General features: G+C 43.6%; 3 protein-coding genes across 4 annotated transcripts in view; 1 reads left to right on the top strand and 2 right to left on the bottom strand.

Moving 5' to 3' along the window:
* The window catches only part of UBR4 (ubiquitin protein ligase E3 component n-recognin 4), a 123,764-nt gene extending 110,777 nt beyond the window's left edge, over positions 1-12,987 (bottom strand). The window contains 3 exon segments of the mRNA XM_049772526.1: positions 130-233; positions 2,769-2,866; positions 12,746-12,987. Coding sequence (XP_049628483.1) covers positions 130-233; positions 2,769-2,866; positions 12,746-12,951 — 408 coding nt within the window. The 5' untranslated portion in view covers positions 12,952-12,987.
* HTR6 (5-hydroxytryptamine receptor 6) overlaps positions 1-23,141 on the top strand; it is a 742,605-nt gene that overhangs the window by 344,148 nt on the left and 375,316 nt on the right. The gene's annotated exons all lie outside the window — the stretch shown is intronic.
* EMC1 (ER membrane protein complex subunit 1) overlaps positions 18,051-23,141 on the bottom strand; it is a 34,349-nt gene continuing 29,258 nt past the window's right edge. For both annotated transcript variants that reach the window (XM_049772150.1, XM_049772151.1), the window contains exons 20-23: positions 22,813-23,023; positions 21,645-21,729; positions 19,561-19,690; positions 18,051-19,386 (exon numbers count right to left, since the gene is read on the bottom strand). In XM_049772150.1, the coding sequence (XP_049628107.1) occupies positions 19,207-19,386; positions 19,561-19,690; positions 21,645-21,729; positions 22,813-23,023 (606 nt within the window). In that variant the 3' untranslated portion in view covers positions 18,051-19,206. The remainder of the gene's footprint in view (positions 19,387-19,560; positions 19,691-21,644; positions 21,730-22,812; positions 23,024-23,141) is intronic.

Here is a 23,141-nt window from a genome sequence, read left to right as displayed (position 1 = left end):
GAGTCCCACAAAAAAATATAGTATTGTGGCCTTTTACAGAAAAAGTTTACCCTTTCCTGCTCCTATTAGATCTTCTCAGCCATAATCATAACTCAAAATAAGGGCCAGAAACAGACCCAACATTCTCACCTGAGACACAGCACAAGCCTCATCTGGATTCTCCAGACGCAGAAGAGAAAATTCAATTAAGACTTTACAGGCTGCTGCGACAGACTGGAGCTGGTTCCTGGGAACTGAAAAGGCAACAAGTTTTCTCAACTTCATGAAACTTCAAACTCACAGCCAACATATTAAAAAGAGTTTTCAGCTGAATTATGGCCAATATTCAATTATCACTAGGATAACTATTCAGAATAGGACAAACAAAAGCAACCTGGCACTGAAAACTCTAATTTCTTCTAAATAACATTTACTAGAAATAATTACCACAGGAATATTTACATGAAAGAACCAAACACTCCAAATAAATTAATTCATTTAATTCTTAAAACAGGGGTTGGAGACATAGCACAGTGGTAGGGTATCTGTCTTGTGGCCGACCCAGGATGGACCTGGGTTTAATTCCTGGCATCCCATATGGTCCCCTGAGCCTGTCAGGAGCAATTTCTGAGTGCAATGCCAGGAGTAATCCCTGAGCACCTCCAGATGTGACCCAAAAACCAAAAACCAAACCAAACCAAAAAACCCTTAAAACAAATTCTGTACTGTAGATATCATTAATATCTTATAACACTCACTCTTCCTTGTTTTTCAAAAGATGTGGACTATTAAAACATGAGGTAAAGTAGCTAAGAAACTTGTCCTAGATCTAAGTCAATTTGTTCTCTTTAAAACCAGGAAATCTGACTCTACAGCTCATGTGTTTAAAACATCTCTTCTTGTCCACAAGCTCTAAACCAGGGGTCCTCAAACTTTTTAAACAGGGGGCCAGTTCACTGTTCTTCTTATAATAAAAACAAAAATTATGAACAAATTTCTATGCACACTGCAGATATCTTATTTAGAAGTGAAGAAACAAAATGAGAATAAATACAATATGTGGCCCGCAGGCCGTAGTTTGAAGATCCCTGCTTCTAAACACTTTTCTTTTTTTTTTTTTTTTTTGGTTTTTGGGCCACACCCGTTTGACGCTCAGGGGTTACTCCTGGCTATGTGCTCAGAAATCGCCCCTGGCTTGGGGGGACCATATGGGACGCCGGGGGATCGAACCGCGGTCCTTCCTTGGCTAGCGCTTGCAAGGCAGACACCTTACCTCCAGCGCCACCTACCCGGCCCCTTCTAAACACTTTTCAACAAGAGACTCTGCCTACACATGCTTTCTTCAAAATAAAAAATGACGCTGGAGCCAGAGCCATAGTACAGGGGTAGGGAAGTTGCCTTGCACACAGAAAAATTGGGTTCCATCTCTGGCATCTCATATGGTCCCTGAGCATTGTCAGAGTTAATTTCTGAGTACAGACCCAAGATTAATCCCTGAAAATTGCCCAGTGTGTCCCAAACCCCTCCAAATCCACAAAGGAAAGTGACACTAGAAGCTAGGACTGATAATAAACAGCTTTAGACGTGGTAAGATTATTCAGCAACTATACGGGCTTTCTCTTTACTTGCTTTGTTAACACTTAAAGAAACAAAAATTGTAATTCTTCAAAACTATAAATTAGAATTTTAAAAATACACTAAAATATAAAAATTCAGAAACTGTAAAATAATAATTTGACCACATTTTGAAGAAAAAAGTATAAGAAGTGGGGAACTGCAGTGGAAATCTCTCTATAATTCTATTAAAAAAAAAACAAACAGAAAGGGAGAATACATTCATTTCCCAAACCCAAACACAGCATACTGACTGCTAATACAAATCAGTAACCACTAGAAATCCAACCACTAGAATATGCTAGCAATAGCAACTATGACATCAACAAAAAGCTTTACATTAAGAAATACCTAAAAAAAAAAATGGGGCCAGAGCGGTGGCACAAGTGGTAGGGCGTTTGCCTTGCATGCGCTAACCTAGGATGGACTGCAGTTCGATCCTCTGGCCTCCCACATAGGCCAGGAGCGATTTCTGAGCACCTTGCCAGCAGTAACCAGAACGTCACTGGGTGTGGCCCAAAAAGAAAAAAAAAAAGAAACAAAAAGTAATTCCTAACAAAAGGTTGGAGCCATGGAGCAGGAGAGATGGCACTAGAGGTAAGGTGTCTGCCTTGTAAGTACTAGCCTAGGATGGACCAAGGTTCAATCCCCGGCTATGGTCCCCCAAGCCAAGGGCGATTTCTGAGCGCATAGCCAGAAGTAACCCCTGAGTGTCAAATGGGTGTGGCCCCAAAAACAAACAAACAAACAAAAAAACAAAATAGGTTGGAGCCAGAGTTAGCTCAAAGGTTAGAGCACAACTTTGATCTCCCCTCACATGATCTTCCCTAGCACCACCATGTTGCCTCAAAGTCCCCAGTACAGTTGTGAGTAAGCACATGATTTACTGGGCAAATGTGGCTAAGAAAGCACTGCTAGAGAGGTGAAAAATAAAAAGAAAGGAAGGAGAGCTAACTTAATGGTTTACGAAACAAGTGTCCAGACCCACTTTATAAATCCCAGCTGGTTGGCTGAGATAAGGGAATTTCTATAGCCCTTATCTGACTGACATTGATATATAGGTTTTAAAGTACTAAACTTAAAACTTCATTAACGTGTTCAAACACCCTAGTGAGTGGGTACACAATGACCCTATACAATAAGCAAACAGAAGAGGATAAGAATGGAATACTTACTGAGGCTGCAAACGGTTGTAATATAGTGTGTGGAAAGTGCAACAAAAGATGAATAGAATGGCTCGTATTGCTTATCATGCTGCAGGATCTCTGATTCACTGTGAAGAAATTAATCAAGTTAACATTTAGAAGCAGGGACCACTTTGAGGCTGTACCTTATCTAATCCTTATAATTACTTTAATGGCTAGGCCATTATCTCTAGATTCAAAATTGGGAAAATAAAATACAGGGCATTGGAATTACCTTGCTCAGGTTATAAAGGTTTTGTTATGTGGCTAATAGAGAACATGTCAAAACTCATTTAGAATTGAAGAAATGTATTTATAAACCCAATTTTCTCTATGTGGCAAAAACAAGCTAATAATGTATATTGCTAATAGTCCATATCTTAGCAATCAAATACTAAAAATATTCTGACCAATCAAAATACAAAAGTTTACAAAACTCATTCTGACAACCAAAGAAAGCTAGTCCATAATCCAAGAATTTTTAAAAAATCAATACTTCAAGAGATGAAGTCAGGGGCTGAAGAGATAGCACAGTGGCATTTGCCTTGCAAGCAGCCAATGCAGGATCTAAGGTGGTTGGTTCGAATCCCGGTATCCCATATGGTCCCCCATGTCTGCCAGGAGATATTTCTGAGCAGATAGCCAGGAGTAACCCCTGAGCACAGCCAGGTGTGGCCCCCAAAAACAAAACAAAACAAAATAAAAAGAGATGAAGTCAAATGATATTAAAATTCAAAATTTGTAACTGGAGTCAGAGCCACAGTACAGGGGATAGGGCATTTGCCTTGCATTGACTAACCAGGGTTTGGTCATGGTTAGCATCATCAGGAGTAATTCCTGAGCACAGAGCCAGGAGTAATCACTGAGCATCTCTAGGTTTGGCCCAAAACCAAAAAACTGGGATGTTGTTCAGTGGTCTAGCACTTGCCTTGTATGTATGAGACTCTGTTCTTAATTCCTGATCCCACCAAAAATTAAGTCAAAATTCACCTGTATTATACCATGGTCTAGCTGTGGATCTATCTATGTAGATCCATAGCAAACTCAATCATTTGTGGGGGAAAAGGGAGGAAGAAGCTGTTACCCCCAACCAAAGCCATATGTTATTATCACCTGGATAATCAGACCCACCCACGCCTGAGAGGGGTCTAAGGTTTGGAATAAAGATGTTGGGGGGAGGGGCAGAGAATAAAGGAGCAAGGAACCTTGGAGATGAGCAGGAAGGGAGACAGAGTTCCGAGAGAAAGATGCATTAGGCAGACGTGGTGCAAAGTCTGCTGCACATGGCGGATAGATGAAACTCTGCTTGTGATAATTTCTACGCCGTTATCCTGCGCCTTCAGACCCGCAAGTGCAAGGGGCTACATGCGCCGTGCTATGCCGAGAAAGGCCTCACCCCAACACTAGAACTTCATATTTTATATTAATACAACAGGAAGTATACCTAGCAGTTCTCAGGGAACCATACAGAGTGATGAGGATTGAACCAGGGTCTGCCATATGCAAAGTTAGCACTCTTCCATTGCTCTATGGCTATGGCCCCCAAATTCAATAGCTTTTTTTTTTTATGTATATATACCAGATTCCTTGTCTTTAGTAAGTGCTGCCCTCTTGTGAAAACTGGATGCCCAATTAGATCTAGATATATCTCGTAGATTCATTTACTTCTTTCTCTTGATGAAAGACTTTAATACACAATTTGTTAAACAGTATGGCCAACAAAAGACTGAGATGTATCTTATTAAATAAACTAGAGAAATCCTTTCCTTGAAGTGTTTTTTATTAGGCAAAAAAAAAAAAATAGAGCAAGTAGTTACTTAAGTGAGTTAGTTACTTCACCACCAAGAAGTATGAGCCTATGAAGTGGAATGTAAACAGTACACTACTGCCAAATCAGCAGAAAAGACAAGTTCAGCATTAGCAGGAGCCTCAAACACTTGAAACATTTGTCTGGTATTGCTGGAGGGGCTGAGTACATGCTTTGCAGGTGAGAGGACAGGGTTTAATTCCAGCACGGGTCCCTAGACACAGCTGAGGTGACTCACAAGCACAGAGCAGAGAAAAAAAAAATCCATTCTAATATGGCCAAGTGTGATCCAAAACACAAGCAAAGAAAAAAAGAGTTTGGGGAATGGAGAGCCAGTACATCAAGGAGACAACCACCTGCCTTGTAAAACCTAGATGGGTTCGATATCCAGAACTTCATAAGGTTTCCCCGAGCCTCACCAAAAGTGACCTGAAAACAGAACCAGTAGAGTAAGCTCTGAGCACCACTGGATTGCCCAAAAATAATAAAAAAAAAAAAAAAAGAAAAGAAAAAACATGAAATGTGTGTGCTCATCTAACTACCTACCAAAAATTATTTTTCCTTATTTGTCATATAGTGAGAAAGAAGTCAAGCAAAGCCTTTAAACATCATACAGGACTCAGTCTCCAATAAGTCTATGAAACCCTAAAATCCTGCTAAATCCCCATGGTCTACCTCTGTTCATTTGCTTCCATCCTCACACTCACATGCTTATTGTTTGAAGGTGTTTCCACACTGTAAGTCTTGCTCTATTTCACAAGTTCAGAAAGCTGTTTACTCTCACTCCGGTTGTTTTATTTTGAGGGAGGGGGCAGCGTAGCACATTCCATAGTGCTTAGGGACCATTATATGGTGCTGGGATTTGAACCAGTGCCTTATATCCTGCTGAGGAGACAATTTGGGGTGCCAGGGAATAAACCCGGGTCAGCCACACACCCTCTTTAGAAGGCTCAAGGAACCATAAAGGATGCCAGGGATTGATTGAAGCTGGGTCAGCCACATGAAAGGCAAATGCCCTACCTGCTGTACTATCACTCTAGTCACTTAAAAAGAAAACTACCTACCCAAAGATGAGCTTATTCTTTCATCTTTTTTCCATTTCCATTTTTTTTTTTTTTGGTTTTTCGGGCCACACTCTTTTGATGCTCAGGGGTTACTCCTGGCTATGCGCTCAGAAATTGCCCCTGGCTTGGGGGGGACCATATGGGACGCCAGGGGATAGAACTGTGGTCCTTTCCTTGGCTAGCGCTTGTAAGGCAGACACCTTACCTCTAGCACCACCTCGCCAGCCCCCCATTTCCATTTTTTAAATATAATTTGAATAACTCAATCCAAAATATAGAAGTAAACTGGTTCAATGCTGTCCCATTCTGATTTATCAAACCCATTTCCAGGACCAGAGCAATAGTACAGCAGGTATGGAATTTTAATCCCTGAGCACAGTCAGATGTGGCCCCCCAAAATTCCCCAAAACAACCCATTCTATGTCCTAGAAATACACAACTCCCTTATCCATTAAATACAAAAAGGGCTGGGGAGATGCCTCAAAGAGCTTATGCACATACTCTGTATTCAATTATAACACCACATGGCTCCCTGAGCACTATCACTAGAGTCATCATCTAGCCTAGAATAGATACCCATACCACCCATACCACCACAATGGAGAAAAAAAAAAAAGATAATTCACTGTGGTAGGAAAATGTATGCATAGAAAAATGAAGTCTTGAGCTTCTCTTACTTCTTTTTTTTTTTTTTTTTGCGGTTTTTGGGTCACACCCGGCAGTGCTCAGGGGTTATTCCTGGCTCCAGGCTCAGAAATTGCTCCTGGCAGGCACGAGGGACCATATGGGGCACCAGCGAACCAATGACCTCCTGCATGAAAGGCAAATGCCTTACCTCCATGCTATCTCTCCGGCCCATTCTCTTACTTCTTAGGGTAAATAAAGATAAGTTTGGAGCAAGCTGGCTCTTAGAGACTTAAGTAAAACATTAGACCATGGCCTAATGGTCAATGACAGAGTTTCTGAGTTGAAACAGAGCCTGAGTGACCTAATAAAGATTGTCCTGTTTCCTAACCTGACCCTTGTTTCCTAAGAATACCAAAAACAAAAGAGAGGAATTTGCTTTGCATGCAGCGGACTATTTTTCTATTCTGTGCACTGCACATGGTCCTCCAAGTAAACCAATGAACAAAAAGCCAGGTACAGTCCCAGAACACAGTAGGTGTGGCCCAAAGAATCTGACAAGGGCATGGGAGATAATACAGCTGCTAAGGTGGTTGCATTGGATAAAACTGACCCAGATTAAAACCCTGGCACTGCATACGATTTCCCCAAGTTTTTTTCAAGAGTGGTTATTGAGTGCAGAGCCAGGAATAAGTCCTGAGCAAAGCCATGTGCCCCTTCCCCCAAAATCAACAAAGAAAGAATCTGATAAAGAAGAATCCATCAAAGGATGTCCCCTTCAAACAAAATCTTTAAAGAAAACTGCAAAGGAAGTTGGTAGAAAAGAATAGTGTCAAAGAGAGTACAGAACTAAGGTGCTTGTCTTGCATGTAGCAGACTCCGTTCAATGCCCAAACCTGGTACTACATATGATCAATACCCTGGACACAGCCAGATGTGACCCAAACACACAAAGGATAAGAATAAAGAAACCAAAGACAAAGACAACACAGATTTCAATGTAAAAAATTTAAATGTCTCTCAAGTCAACTTATCTTTCTCTAAATACCTGCTCATTTTTTGCTTTGTTTTTGGGACACGCCCACCTGTGCTCAGGGCTGACTCCAGTCTCTCAAGGTTCATTCCTGACAGGTTTGGTAATATACAGGATGCCAGGGATTAGGGATTCAAGGCAGGTGCTCTACTCTCTGTTCTATCTCTCTAGCCAACCCCAAATACCTACTCTTTTCTTTTGTGTGTGTGTGTGTGGGGGGGGGTTGTCACACCAGCAGCCCTCAGGGGTCACTCCTGGCAGGTTCAGGGGACCACATGGGATACCAGGGATTGAACCAGGGTCAGCTGCATGCAAGACAAATGCCATACCCCACTGTGTTATCACTCCAGCCACCACTGCACGTGCTCCTTCTTATTAAACTATAGCAGTACCACAATTGAGCATGAACTCAAAGACATGGACTTGATGTTTTCATATTCCTTACTAAATAAATATTATTTAGAATATACAACCACATCAGAAATATCCAAATAAGGGGCCGGAGAGATAGCATGGAGGTAAGGCGTTTGCCTTTCATGCAGAAAGACAGTGGTTCGAATCCTGGCATCCCATATGGTCCCCCGAGCCTGCCAGGAGCCATTTCTGAGCATAGAGCCAGGAGTAACCCCTGAGCACTGCGGGGTGTGACCCAAAAACCAATAAAAAAAAAAAAAGAAAAGAAAAAGAAAAAAAGAAATATCCAAATTGACTGTTATAAAAAGAAAGAAAGAAAGAAAGAAAGAAAGAAAGAAAGAAAGAAAGAAAGAAAGAAAGAAAGAAAGAAAGAAAGAAAGAAAGAAAGAAAGAAAGAAAGAAAGAAAGAAAGAAAGAAAGAAAGAAAGAAAGAAAAGAACTGGCAAGGATCAGGAAAAAGATCACTTCGTTTTCTTTTTGAGCCATACCTGGCTGGGCTCAAGGCTCCCTCCTTGCTCGGCTAGCCAAGCATCAAACCTTAGGCTGGCTGCAGGTAAGACAAGCAATACCTGCTCTATTTCTCTGGCACCAGACAAGCTTTTTTTTTTTTTTTTATTTAAGAGAGAAATCTGGGAGGGCAAATAAAAAATAAGAATTATCTTCCTCCTTTCTATTTGAGAAACATGGTAGGCCTTTTTCCCCCCCTAACTCTGGAAACTTCCCAAGCCCCCTTTCCTTTGCACTAATTTATAAACTCCCTGGAGTCAGTGGTAAAACACATGCCTCACATGTGTTAGGCACTGGTTCTATCCACATACTGCCAAAACAAAAAACCTCAACAATATAATCCATGCTTCCATATCATGAAACACGCAAATGAGTAAATTATGAATTTACTATAATATAGTGCTTAATGAGCTTCTACACGTGTGACAAAGTATTAACTATGTATTAACCAAAGAAATGAAAGTTTTTCTGGGAATGGAGAATAATACAGTGGTAAGGTGCTTGCCCTGCATGCTGCTGACCCTGGTTTGATCCTGACATTCAATATGGTCCCCCTGAATCCCAACAAGAGAGATGATCCCTATGTTCAAAGCCAGGAATAAGTTCTAAGCACAGCTGGGTGTGGCCAAACAAACAAAAAGACAAAACAAAAAAAAATTCTTTTAAATCCCTTGTAGTCTTGAGAAACCTAAAACATGAAAACATGAAATCATTTTGGTGATGGTGGCGATAGCAGCTGTTTGGTTTTTTTTAACTTGGAATCCACACCCTACAGTGCTATGAGTTAATAAAGGAGTGTTCCTGGCTCTGTGCTCAGGGGACTATATGTAGTACAAAAGGGTCAGTTGAAAGTAAAGCAAGTACCTCACCTTCTGTACTATCTCTCCAGCCCCACAGTATTATTTATTGGCAGGTGTTTTGTTTTATTTCCTGGGGCATTGTAATTTTATGTCCTAATGAATATAATCTGAAAAATCATGGAATTAGTGCATCCATCCCACTTGCCCACTCAAGATTTTTAAAATAGTGCATTATCTAATGGGATGTTGTGAAACCTTCCAAAGTAAATTTGTTTGGCCTACATTTTATCAAATGGCTGGAAGTCAGAGCCTTTTAAAAAAGTCTTGTCACATATATATATATATATATATATATATATATATATATATATATATATATATATATCAGTTCATCATGGACTGAGTTCAGGAGAAAGAGGGAACACCCTATGGAACTATAGTCAAGCCATTCATTCACAATTAAATTTATCAACATCTTCTACAGAACTCTGCTTAAATGGACCTTAAAAACATGTCCAGCAACTACACTAATTACACTTATACTAGCCCTAGCTCCATTTCTGACCTGAAAAAGTGATGGTGTTTCATTTCAATCTTTACTACTATGGGCATATTAATGACAACAGAAATTAAAAATTAACTCTTAAAGTTAAAGATTTTGGTGCTACAGAGATAGTATAGTGGGTAGGTCACTTGCCCTGCACACAGCCAACCAGGTCTGATTTCCAGCATCCTATATGGTTCCCAGAGCACCACCAGGGTCTGATGTGCTGAGAGGGACTCAGGATAGAGCCTGAGTCTGAGGATAGAGCTGGGAGTAATTCCTGAGCATCGGCAGGTATGGTGCCAAGATAAAAACAAACAAGATGTCAATGGATGAACAGGCTAACAGGAACCAGGACACCAGAAAGGAAAGCAGAGGAGTAGAGTGTACTAAGAAAAAGTGAAGATTCCTACAGGCAAGGAGAAACATGGCTGGTATAACAAAAGGAGGTGGAAAACCAATAAACAGAGAAGTACAAAGCAACAAAGGCATGTGTGCCTAAGTGTCAGGAAATCTGTGGTGAACTAATTAAAAGGGAAGCCTACTCCAGTACCTGAACTGTGCTGGGCTGATTCTGAGCTGGCCCTGCAGTCATTAGTAGGTTTAGTATTTAAGAAATACTCTCAGGGGGTTGAGGAATAGCACAGTGGTAGGGCGTTTGCCTTTCATGCAGCTAGCACAGGATGGACCTCGGTTCAATCACCCAGTGTTCCATATGGTTCCCCAAGCCAGGAGCAATTTCTGAGTGCATAGACAGGAGTAACCCCTGAGCATCACCGGGTGTGGCCCAGAAACAAACAAAAAAATACTTTCAGGGGTCAGGTTGATATTAGTACAGTAGGGCACTTGCCTTCATGAGGCTAACACAGATTCAATCCCTGGCACCCCATGTATTTCTTCTCTCTAGAGAAAAGAACCAGGGGCAAGTACTAAGAACAGCTGGATGTGACTCAAAAATTGACACCCCCCCTCAAAAAAAAAAAAAAAGGGAAGAAAGCTATGTTGACTTGATCACATACAAACTACAAGACCAAGGCTGGAGAGGCCACTTGTCTTTGCCTTATCTTAGCAGTCCATCTAGGGTCATTGCCTGGTACCCAATATGGTCCCATAAGCCTGTCAGGAGTGATACCTAAGCATAAGTAGAACCAGGAGAATCCCTTAAACATCACCAGGTATTGCTTCCCTCCACCCATGACCCAAGGGCTCCTTCCATCTCATCAGCATTCACCTGCCCCCCTGCCTAGAACAACACTGGCCATTTGTTGTTTATTACTATGCTTCTTTCTTTTCTTTTGGTTTTTGGTTATCACACTCAGCTGTGCTCAGGGATTACTACTGGCAGGGCTCTGGGGAGCATATGGAGTGCTGAAATGAACCTGGGATCAATGGGCACAAGGCAAAAACCTTGCATATTTTACTAGCTCTCTGACCACTATCTGCTGGTGGGTGTGCTGTTGGAATGATGTAAGGATGAAACCACCATTAACAGTATTATAAATCATGGTACCTTAATTTAAAGAAGAAAAATAAGGGAGGGGATCCACCTGTGAACTTAACTTTAGTAATAGCATGTCTCCCACTACAATTGTTTTATACAATTGTTTATAGAGTGTTGGGGTGCTACAACTGGTGGGTCCTGGTCTTACGCCTGGTTCTATGCTCAGGGATTACTCATGGAAGTGCTCCAGGGGATCCTATGGGATGCCTGGAATAGAACTAGTATCAGGCAATGCACAAGTCCCTTAATTCCTGTACTGTATCTCTGGTCCCTACAATTTTTTAAAAACTACATCCAGGAGTGGGGAGGTGGGTTGTTAAAAGTATATTTGCATATAGAAGCATGCAACCCCTGCACTGCATTGTCCTCGGAACCCCACAGGAAGAAACGGAGACACACTGAACTGCTGAGAGGAGCCCCCATAATGCTGGGTGTGCCCCTTCTCAAAATGTAACAAGAACATACCTAACAATAAGCACATTGAGCGCTAGAATAAACCCTATCAACCCAAGGACTTTCCTTGAGTAATAAGTAACAATGTCTAGCCTTCCAGAGGACACTTTGTTACATACTTTGTTAGAATGAGGTGAAAATGACTCAACTGGGGAAGTAACTGATGAATCAGAAATCAGGCTCGGAAAAAAAAAATTGAAAGTAAGACTAACTTTAAAAAGCAAGTCACCATTAAACTAATTAAAGACTGCTCTCAGTCTTTAATAAGTCACAGCTTCTCAGGGCACAACTCTCAGCAACACAACTCAAGTCTCACCAGGCAAGCATCCGAGGCAGGTCTCGTTAAGAGCCAACAAACCAGTTAGTATCCCCGTTTGGAACAAGGCTGAAGACATCTCACTGAGAACACCACACTCTTGCTTGGGGGAAAAAATGACAAAAATGCTAAAAATTATTTTAATTCATAAAAAAAAAACCTTTATAGTTGAAACACTCACTATGAGCCAGAGGAAAAGGCGGGCAGCCGTCACTAGAGGGGTCATGAATACACCTAGCTTCACTCCCCTCTACAGCAAGTGCCCCTCGTGATGATCACAGACAGGAAAGCTCCCCGGAGAGAACCGTTATTAAATGCTGTGATCACCTCCCAATTGAAAACCCTGGTGGAGGGGGTGGAGGGACCCCCGGCAGGCAAGGCAAAAAGGCCGCGCCGCCTTGAGTGCGGGCGGGCGAGCAAGAAAGAAATGCAAACTCATCATCAGGGCTTTGACCTTAACTAAGCACCGGGGGGGGGGGGCAGCCCCGGGAACCTTCCTGAGAGAGAGAAAGAAAGAGAAAAAGAGAGAGAAGAGAGAAAGAAAAGAGAGAGAGATCCTCCCCACTTTGAGGCACCGGTCACGACGATCAAGGAGGAGGAGGAGAAGGAGGAGGCGTTGCAAAAGTTAGTTTTGCAGGGGAAGGAGCTGGAGGCACAGGTGCAAGACTAAGTAACTTCCATGAGTAACATGGAAGGCGGAAGAAAAACTCCTGCAAGCGCTGGGTCGTCGTGCAGAGGGGATCGGGATTCTCCCTGGACAGCCGGGACAGGGGCTGGGGTTGGGGCTGTGTGTGGGGGGCAAGGACAGGGGGTCTCCGAATGCAGATCCAGCCAGGCTGGCACGACTGCCCTCCCCTCCCTGCCCCTCCCATCGCCTTCCCGGGCCACCGCCCGCCCGCCGGTACCTCTCGATGACTGCGGCCACCAGCTGCGGCAGCTCCTTCATCTCGAAGGCCGAATAGGACGCCGACAGCAAGGGCCGCACCGCCACCTCCCAACCCGGGCTCGTGTCCGCCTCCGCCTCCGTCACGGGAGCCCCGGGCGCCGGCGGCGTCGCCGCTGCTGTTGCTGCTGCTGCCGCCGCCGCCTCCTCGCCGCCGCTCGTCGCCATCTTCCTTTTGGTACTCTACTGCGGCTTCCTCCCTCCCTCCGGAGAGGGTTTGCCACCGGCCCAGCGCCGCCTCCCGGGAGGGAGGGCGGAAGTGACGTCGCCGCGCGCGGCGTCACACGGCGCGACGACTCCGTCGCCGGGGAAAGACGTCACGCCGGGAGCTGCGCCTGCGCAAAGCGAAGTGCTTCCGCGTTTTAGTCTCTACGCCTGCGCATTGGACTATCAAGCAGGAAGTTTGGAGCGATCGCTGAGCGGCCTGGAGAAGTTAAGTTTCGGATTTGTGGCCTGGCCAAGCGTGAACTTCTGCGCCTGCGCTGAGTAAGCCTGGAGATGTAAGTTTCGGATTTGTTTTCGACTGCTGAAGGCCTAGCTGACGAAGTTAAAGACACTGATTGGCAAATAGGATCACTACTAAGAATGAGAAGAGGCGAAATCTCATCGCTATTACTTAGGGCTTTTCTGCCCTAGAGCTACTCCAGGAATAGGCTCTCAGTATTTATTCATCCTTATTAGTCTTTTAACTTTCGTTTTTTGTTTTGTGGCCACACCCGCTGCAACTTGGGCTGCAGAGCCAAGGCCTTTACTGGATTAAACCTCCTGCACGCAAAGCTGGGTTCAAATGATTGAGCTACCCCTTTGATACCACGTTAGTCCTGATTTTCTTTTTTCTTTTTTTTTTTTGGTTTTTGGGCCACACCCATTTGACGCTCAGGGGTTACTCCTGGCTATGAGCTCAGAAATCGCCCCTGGCTTGGGGGGACCATATGGGACGCCGGGGGATCGAACCGTGGTCCATCCTAGGCTAGCGCTTGCAAGGCAGACACCTTACCTCTAGCGCCACCTTCCCGGCCCCTGATTTTCTTCAGTACAAATCCCTCTAAGATTTGATTGACCTTTTATTTTCCATTAGGAATTTTCATTGCTGTTGGCAGCTTGCTACGTGAGACTCCCCCTTTCCCCTGTTTTACCGCCAACAGAGGAAGAACTTAAACTTTTGTTTATGAGAAGTAATGTTTCGAATTTCGCCAATAAAATTACCGGGGAGTTGATTATCCTACCTAAGACTACTTATGTGTCTGGTGTAATATAGAGTGAAAAGAGGCTGAGCCCATACTTTTTTTTATTTCGAGGCCACACCCAGCGTACTCCCTCCAGATGTAATTGGGGCACCAGAATGCCTGATAGGGAACTCAGGTCTGTGCCACGTGCAAGGCAAGTGCCCTTTTCTGTCACTCAGGCTCCAAGAATTCAGGCATTTTTAGATGAGGTTTTGTTGTTTGGTTTCCTATTTCGTTTTTGGCCACGCCTGACTGTGCTAAGTGCTCGAGGGTCATATACGGTGTCTGGGATCAAACCTGGGTAGCACTCTACCTGCATTACTGACTTAGCCCCTCTCCTATTTCTGTATTTTTAGTCACATCCAGCAATGCTACTCTATTCTGTGCTAGGGAGAATCACGTAGTGCCAGTGATGAAACTTGGGACGTCTGGGCACAAAGTTTGTACTCAGCCCTTGAAACCATCTTGCCAGCCCTCCTATATATGGTCCCCAGAGCATTGTCAGAAGTAATCCCTAAGCATCACCTAAGTAGCCCCTGCTAATTCTGGGGGAGAGTAGGAGCTACTTAGGTGATGCTTAGGGATTACTTCTGACAATGCTCTGGGGACCATATGGAAAGCAGGGGAAGGAACCCAGCCAGGTTGGCCACATGAAAGGCAAATGTACTACCCACTGTACTAGATCTTCAGCTCCCAAAATTATTTTATAAACTATTATCTAAAAATGAAAACACTTAATCCCCTTCTCCCAAACTATTAGGCAAGAAACTAAATTTTAAAACTTATAATGGGATCATTCTGTTTCCCCCATACACAACCAGAGATATATACTTTATCTCTCTGACTCACATTACATTTGTGTAAATAAAACGATTTCCCCTCACTATTTGCCTCCTTGTAAAATTCATTTCTATAACAATGACAACCATACTAAAGAACCTGGGGAAAAGGCTGATTTTCCTTTACTTACCAAGAGTAATTTTTTCCCTCTAGCTATAGCCCATAGCTTTGCAAGAATTTAAATGATAGAGACTATTTCTATGCAATTTCAGTGGATTCCAAGTACAGCATGACAGCTGCCTTGTGGGACTGGTCGGATGTTAGTGTTCATGCTGTATAGGTGCTCATAAGTACTTGGAGCAGATATACCAATACTAATACAACTCAGGCCTTCCTCAGGTGATCAAGTTGAGTTGAGCAGATAGCTCAACTCTTTCAAAGCTATCTTTCTGGGGCTGGAACAATAGCACAAGGGGGAGGGTGTTTGCCCTGCATGCATCGACTTGGGTTCTATCCCCAGCATCCCATATGGTCCCTGGAGCCAGGAGTGATTCCTGAGCAGAGTCAGAAGTAACCCCCGGGGCCGGAGAGATAGCATGGAGGTAAGTGTTTGCCTTGCATGCAGAAGGTCGGTGGTTCGAATCCCAGCATCTCATATGGTCCCCCGAGCCTGCCAGGAGTTATTTCTGAGTGTAGAGCCAGGAGTTCCCCTGAGCGCTGCCAGGTGTGACCCAAAAACAAAAAAATAAGTAACCCCTGAGCACTGCCATGTATGATCCAAAAAATAAAAGCTATCTTCCGGGTTCCTTCCTTTATTTATCTAAGTCACCTACAAGATAATTCATGAGCCCCCTCCCACCCCACCCCCCGCCCCAGGAATCATTACTCCCACCTATAAGACTAGCAGTTGGCTCTTCCATATGTAGAAAGCCCTAAATGGGGCAGTTTGGGAAAACCTATAAAATCAACTCTAGGAATTGGAGAGACAGTATAGCAAGTAGGGCACTTGCCTTGCAAGAAACCGATCCAGGTTTAATCCCCAACATCTTATAGGGTCCCACAAGCACTGCCAGAAGTGAGTACTGAGTAAAGAACCAGGAATAAGCCCTGAGCCTTACCAAAATTAAACCAACTTTATAAAGGCAAGCAGAGGTACATTCTTCATCTCGAGGTCACCTCAACTTGGATATATGTACTCTCATATACACATACACAAAATAAAAATGATTTAACAGAAAACTGAAAAAAATTAGTTGAATGGAAATCAAGTGGAGATGCAAGAGTAGAGGAAATGTGATCTGCTAAGAGCTGAAGCTGGAAATGTTCTTTATCTTCACAAGTTATGTTTGCCCGGGCACACATACTTATCTTTAAATCAAATTCTTCTTTAACGTAGCCATTGCTGAAGTGGTAATGGCCAAATTGAAATTCAAGCTCTTCCTGACTTCTGACCAGAGTAAAAGTCATAAAAAGCATTTCAATGCACTTTTCCATATTTGCAGATTATGTCTTCTTCACTCTTTCCAAAGAGCTGAAGCAGAAGTACAATGTGCTATCTATGTACATTCAGAAGGATAAAGAATTTTATGTTGTCTAAGGCCATTACAAAGGTCAACAGATTAGCAAAGTAGTCCAGGTTTCAAGAAGAAATGTGCAATCTACATTGAACAAGTTCAGCAGGAGAAAGCTAATGCCACAGATGTCCACTCATTCACCCTAGTAAGCTAGTGACTAGTGACTGACTACCTGTGGACAAAGACCACAAAATAAAAAACAAAACAAACAAAAAAAACCCAAACAAACCTGGAATACAAAGCCAAATCTTGTTAAGTAAAGAAAAGGGCAAATATAGGGGCCGGGCGGTGGCGCTGGAGGTAAGGTGCCTGCCTTGCCTGCGCTAGCCTAGGATGGACCGCGGTTCGATCCCCCGGCGTCCCATATGGTCCCCCAAGAAGCCAGAAGCAACTTCTGAGTGCATAGCCAGGAGTAACCCCTGAGCGTCACAGGGTGTGGCCCAAAAACCAAAAAAAAAAAAAAAAAAAAAAGAAAAGGGCAAATATAAGGAAGGAATATAAGAAGATGCTGGAGTAGTGATTTTTTTTCTTCTTTGTTTTTAACTTTTTTTCTTTTATACTGCCACATCCAATGGTACTCAGGGTTTATACTTAGCTCTTTGTTCAGGGACCACTTCTGGTGGGACTTGAGTGACCATATGTGGTACCAAGGTTCAAACCTGAGTGCCAAATGCAAAACAAGCACTTTATCTGCAGTTCCACTACTCAAGTTTCCATTTTTGCAATCTTTAAAAGTGGAGAGGAGTGACATCTTCTGGTTAAAATGAAAGAACCTATCCAAAAAAAATTATATATATATATATATACATATGTATAACAACATATAACACATCAACATATATGTTATATGTATATGCGTGTTGTGTATATATGGATAGCATATATAACATGTGTTGTATGTATGACTTATCAGCTTGACTTCTATGTATACACAGGAGAAATGAAAACATTCATATTTTATTTGTTTGGTCTGGGGCCATACCCAGCAGTGGTCAGGGCTTACTTCTGGCTCTGCTCAGATAAATCTTGGCAGTGTTCAGGGAAGCATATCCAGCACTGGGATTTGAACTGAGGTTGGCAGCATTCAAGGAAGCAAGTGCTATAACTCTTAAACTATCTCCCCAACCCATAACAGATTTTCAGTGAACTATCTATAGTCTCATACTTATGATTTCATTATTCACAACAACTACAATGGAAAGCAGAAGGGTAGGGTGTTTTCCTTGCATGTGGACAACCCAAGTACAATCTCTGGCATCCCAGATAGTCCCCTAAGTACCACAGGGAGTTAGGATTCCTGAGTACAGAACCAGGAGTAACTTTACCTGATCATCACCAGGTGTGACCCAAAACCAAAGGAAAAAAAGGGGGGACAAAAACATTCTATTCATTTCCGGACAGCTTTTGTCTCTAATGCAAAGAAGCCTCTAATCAGGGGTCTCAAACTCGCGGCCCGCGGGCCATTTCTGGCCCTTCATACAACATTTTGTGGCCCTGCCCTAGAGGAATCTTTTTTGTTTTGTTTTAGTTGTTTGGGTCACACCCCCCAATGTTCAAGGCTTACTACTGACTTTGCACTCAAGGATCACCCCGACTTTGCCTCCTGCGGCCCCCAGGTAAATTGAGTTTGAGACCCCTGCATCTAGGTGAGCTTCCTAACCCATGAAGGCCACCCTAACAAACCCTGTGTCATTTCATTTGTCACTTGCTTTATTCAGACACTTGAGTTTACCTCCATTATTCTTCACAATAAAGCAAAATTCCATCATGCCCCAAACCCTTGAACAAAGGAAAACTTCCAGGATCTCTCCTTTATTTGTAGCAGATAAAACAGCACAGCCAATCAGCACCCTGCATTCACCCTACCAGAGTTCCACCCCTACCCATTTTCACTTTTTAAAGCTACAAATGTTAAATCAGATTTAAAATCTACTCGTTGTGAGAAATACAATGATCCACACATTAATTTATATCTAAAAATAAATAACGAGTTCCTTAAACAAAAACAACTTCCTCTAACTAGGTTCTAAAACGATCAGACCAGCTTAAATAGTGGTTCTGAGGTACCATAAAAAAAAAAAAAAAACAGATTATGTCTCCTCCCCTGAAATCTTTACAGGGTTCAGACAATTCAGTAGTTACTAAAAAGGCCTCAGCTCTAGACTTATCAGCAACGTAAATAGGGAGTGACCAGCAAATCAAGATACTGCTACACACCTGGCTTCTAATCCAGTAAAATAGAGGCCTAGTTAAAACAAGTTCTGATACCAGATTCCTCAAGCCTAAATTACTTTGGAGAGAAGCCACGAGAGGCGGGACCAGTCCTTAAAACTTGGCGAAGGATGGATCGTCTTTCTCCCAGTGGAAAAGGGTAAATACACCTATAAGGTGTATAAGGTGTATAAGAGTTCCCTTCCGACTCTAAAGCAAGAGACAAGAAACAGCCAGAAGGAGTTCTAGATAATCCTAGGTAGGAAACAGAGAGGCAAACAAAAATCAGTTTCAACATACTTCCCTAAAAGATGAACAATCTGTTGAAGGCCTTAATTTACAAAAAGAAGGAAAGGAAAGCATCATTCATGAACAGCCCTAGAAGGGAAAATGCCAAAAGCCTTGGAACATCAAGGAAGAGCTCTCAAGTTTTCTCTCGCTGGGCACAAGAGCAGACTCCATCGAAGAGGATAGCATCAGGTGAATCCCATTGGAGACTCTGGGCAAGTCCATCCACTTCCCTAGGACTCTCATCTGAAGTGCAGATACAACGCCGACCCATCAAGCCGCAGCCAGAGCTTCAGAGCTGGGTCTCACTCCTTACATTCTCTGGCTGGGGAGGTCTCAAGTCTTCAGCGCCAGGCTCGATTAAGTAGCTTCACCTGTGCAAGCCTCTTAGTGATCATAGTGGCAAAAACCAGGCCGAAAAGGACGCTGCTAATTAAGACATAGTCGTAATCATCCTTCAGGACATCAAACTGTTTGGATGGGTAGACACGAGTCTGGTAAATGTCCAAACCATAAGCTACAACCTAGAAGGCAGGGAAAGGGAGAACTAGGTAAGAAAAGCAGCAGCCAGTGATCCACCAATACTTGGGATTCAGTTGAAAGGAAACAAATTTACTATGGTTTCCCAGGGAGGAAAGCAGGCCCAGCAGTCATTCATAGTTGAAGGGTGTGTGCTGGGCTGGACTGCTATGACTTACTAAACAAGTGGACTCCAGGCCTGAAGGAGCTGTGTAGATCCCTCGCATTCGAGACACTGTCTGGTTATAGTTGATGAATCGCTCTGCATGTATCTGAACATCTGGAGAATATGGAATCAGGTTCTCCTCTCTGCAAAATAGTAGCAGGTGCTGTAAGGAGATCTCCTGGCTACTCTTTCTGAGAGCCAGGAGGCTGCCAGGCCACTTAATCTAGTTTCAAATCTTCCTACAAGATCTACTACTTGAGGGACAGAGATTTAACATCTGAATACCAGGAAGGACTGCAAAGAAGAAAGCTATTTGGAAAGCAAGACAGATCTGAGTTCCTACCTTGCTTGATATCTCCAAGAATGACCCAGAAGGCTAGAGATGTGGTAAAGGCACTTTCCTTGGACACACCAATATGATCTCCTGAACCTCACCACTAGTGATCCCTGAGCACAGAGCCAGGAGTAAACCCTGACCACCACCAGATGTGGCCCCAAAACGAAAGTATTACCCTCAGTCTGCTCTTTTTCTTTTAGATGGGGTGAAGGGGAGGGTAGTGTGGGGTCCACACCTAACACTGCTCAAGAATTGCTCCTAGCAGAATTTAGGGATACAGGATGTCAGGAATTGAAGTTGCTAAGTGCCTTACTAGCCCTGTTCTGACAGTTCATTCCCCTTTCCTGCTTTTCATGATAAGGGGTGCCTCACTTAACAGAAAACATTTATTATCCAGATTTTCCCAACTTTAATCTCCCCTCTGTCCAAATCATCTTCCTTTCTTAACATGCAAAAACAAAACAACTACATCCTGGCCTTGCCCCACAGTTCCTAAGAAAATCTGAATGGAAGTAAGAAAACAAGCAGGATGATGGCTGGAAATATAAAAACAAGAGTAAGAGTAACAATCTATTACCTTCCTCACACAATCACCCCAGCACCCTACAGACCTCTTTTCCCAGTGCCCTTTTCTCTAACTGGCCAGCCATCTTGATGCATCTGTACTGGTGCTCAAACAGGCTGCAACTCAGCCCTCATGTGAGTGAAATGTTTTCTTGGAAATTCCTCTCTGTGATTCTCAGATGACACCTTGTTTCAAACAGATTGGTTTGGTTTTGTGTAAAGTATTGGCTTTAGGTTGGCTGTGGTCTGCACTGCCAATGAATTACATAATTGCATTACTACCTCTCCTGTCCTGTATATATCCCTAATCATTGCTGGAGTTTCAATATTGGTGAACATTGTCCTGCTTAGCTTATGGATTGGCTGGCTATTAAGAGATAAAAGGATTAGGAATAGTGAATCTTCTCCCACTCTGCCTGCAAAATTCCTTCCCAGGTGTCCACAGAATAATTTAGCCAGGGGTGGGGGTGCGGAGGGGAGGGCCATAGAGGAGAAACATACCCAGTTGTACTCAGGAGCTCTTCGTGGCTTTGCTCCTGGTAGTGCTTAAAGAACCATATTAAGTCCTGACTGGTTAGGGCAAATGCCTTAATCCCTGTACTATCTCTCCAGCCCATAAAGCTAAATTCTCACCTTCTTTAGATCTTTATTCACAAGCCAGCTTTGCAGAGCTGTTCCAAACTATCCATTCAAATATCAGCTCAAAGGACCACAGTTACAGTAGCAAGCAGGGCACTTGCCTTGTATGCTGCTAACCTAGGTTCAATTAGGTCCCCTGAAACTGCCTGGAGTGATCCATGAGTACAGAGCCAGGAATAAGCCAGGAGTAATCCCTAAGCACCAGTGGTTACTGGTGTTCTAGTAGTGGTACTGCAGAGATAGACAGATGGCTCAGGGAGGGCTTAACTGATGCAGCAGCCCATCCCCCAAAAAAACCTTCCTATACGCCAAATATCACCTGATACCCAACATTTCCAGCTCTTTCTCTACTCTGTAGCCCATACAAATAGACAACAGAGTACCAGTTCCCCTCTCTTACTTATTGTCCATCTCCCACTGTAGGACATGTTCCATGAGGACAGGAATCTTTGTCAGATTTGTTCCTAGCTCAATCACAGCAGCATGAACACGCCACACTGCCAGCAAGACAGGTTCTATAAGGCCAAAGACTTGAGCAATGCCCAGAATGACCTCACCTGCTTTGTTCTGTTGGGACCTCAGGACGGCGAGGATCCAGCAAAGCCTTGGGAAGAGAAAGAATTGCTCCAGAAGGTAATCCAACTGCATAGAAAGAAGGCACAGGTGTGAGTGGTCATATGTCTTCAATGATCAGAACTACTAGGGAACAAAAATCATTGTCTCAGAAATTTAAAATTCAAAAGGGCCAGAGAAATAGAGTACAGTGGGTAAGGCATTTTCTTTGCACACAGCTGACAAAGATTTGATCCCGTTTCTCCTATAGTCAGTCTCATGAGCATTACAGTAGTAATTCCAGAGTACAAAACCAGGAATCAAAAAAATAAATAAATAAAGCCTTAACCCTAGTCAGTCTCTGCAACATGGGCCAGGCTTATCTTGTTAGGGCTCAATTTTCTGTCAAGTGAAACTTAGAAGAGAGATGTAAAGCAGTGCATTAGAAATAAGGGCTGGGGCCCGGAGAGATAGCACAGCGGCGTTTGCCTTGCAAGCAGCCGATCCAGGACCAAAGGTAGTTGGTTCAAATCCTGGTGTCCCATATGGTCCCCCGTGCCTGCCAGGAGCTATTTCTGAGCACAGAGCCAGGAGTAACCCCTGAGCACCGCCGAGTGTGAACCAAAAAAAAAAAAAAAAGAAATAAGGGCTAATGGGGCCAGAACGATAGCACAGCAATTGACTTATTGACTTGCATGGGGCCAACACAGGACCGACCCCAGTTCGAATCCTGGCATCCCATATGGTCCCCCGAGCCTGCCAGGATTGAATTCTGAGCACTGCCGGGTATGACCCAAAAACCAAAAGAAAAAAGAAAAGAAATAAGGGCTAAGGTATGGCAGAATTAGTAGGCTGAAGTACATTCCTAGCATGCACAAGGCCCTATGTTGAAACCCTGGCACTGTATACTCCCCTTCTCCCTCAGCGTTGCTGAATGAGATCCTAATGGTCCAGCACCACATTGACCCATGAAGTCCAGCTGGCCAAGTGCTGCCAGGAATGGCCCCAAGGGCTCCTGAGAACTACTTGAGAGGCTCAGCCCCAACCTCCAAAAGAGAAATAAGGGTCAAGAGAAACATACTCTCTTTCATGGATGGCAAGAACAGTAAATGTAGTGATTGTTCTGGCTATCTAAGGGGACCCCATCACCCCCAAGATACTCCTAACACTCACTGAGCAGGTGCCGACTGGTAATGCCCCGCTCGGTGATGGTGGCTTCCATGGCACTGATGGAGGAGGGGAAGATGTAGGACTGCTGGAGGACCTGAGGCAGCTGTGGGCGGTCCAGCGAGCTGAAGGCAGTGGCATTGTACTGTTCGGTGCCCTCGTAGAGCTCAAGCACTGTGAACTCATTGCGTCGGGCCTTGGTGTTCCAGTACTGGTACTGCAGAGACAAAGGCAGGTGGCTCAGGCAGGGCTTAGCTTCTGAAGCCAGACAGCAGGGAAAATTGCTAAGGAAGACCCTTCACTGACACTACAACCAAAAGGAAAGCAGCCACCCA

This window comes from Suncus etruscus, chromosome 4 (assembly GCF_024139225.1).
Source record: "Suncus etruscus isolate mSunEtr1 chromosome 4, mSunEtr1.pri.cur, whole genome shotgun sequence".
Taxonomy (NCBI): Eukaryota; Metazoa; Chordata; class Mammalia; order Eulipotyphla; family Soricidae; genus Suncus; species Suncus etruscus.
The sequence above is the reverse complement of the archived record's forward strand: the minus strand, read 5'-3'. Positions and strand labels throughout refer to the sequence as shown.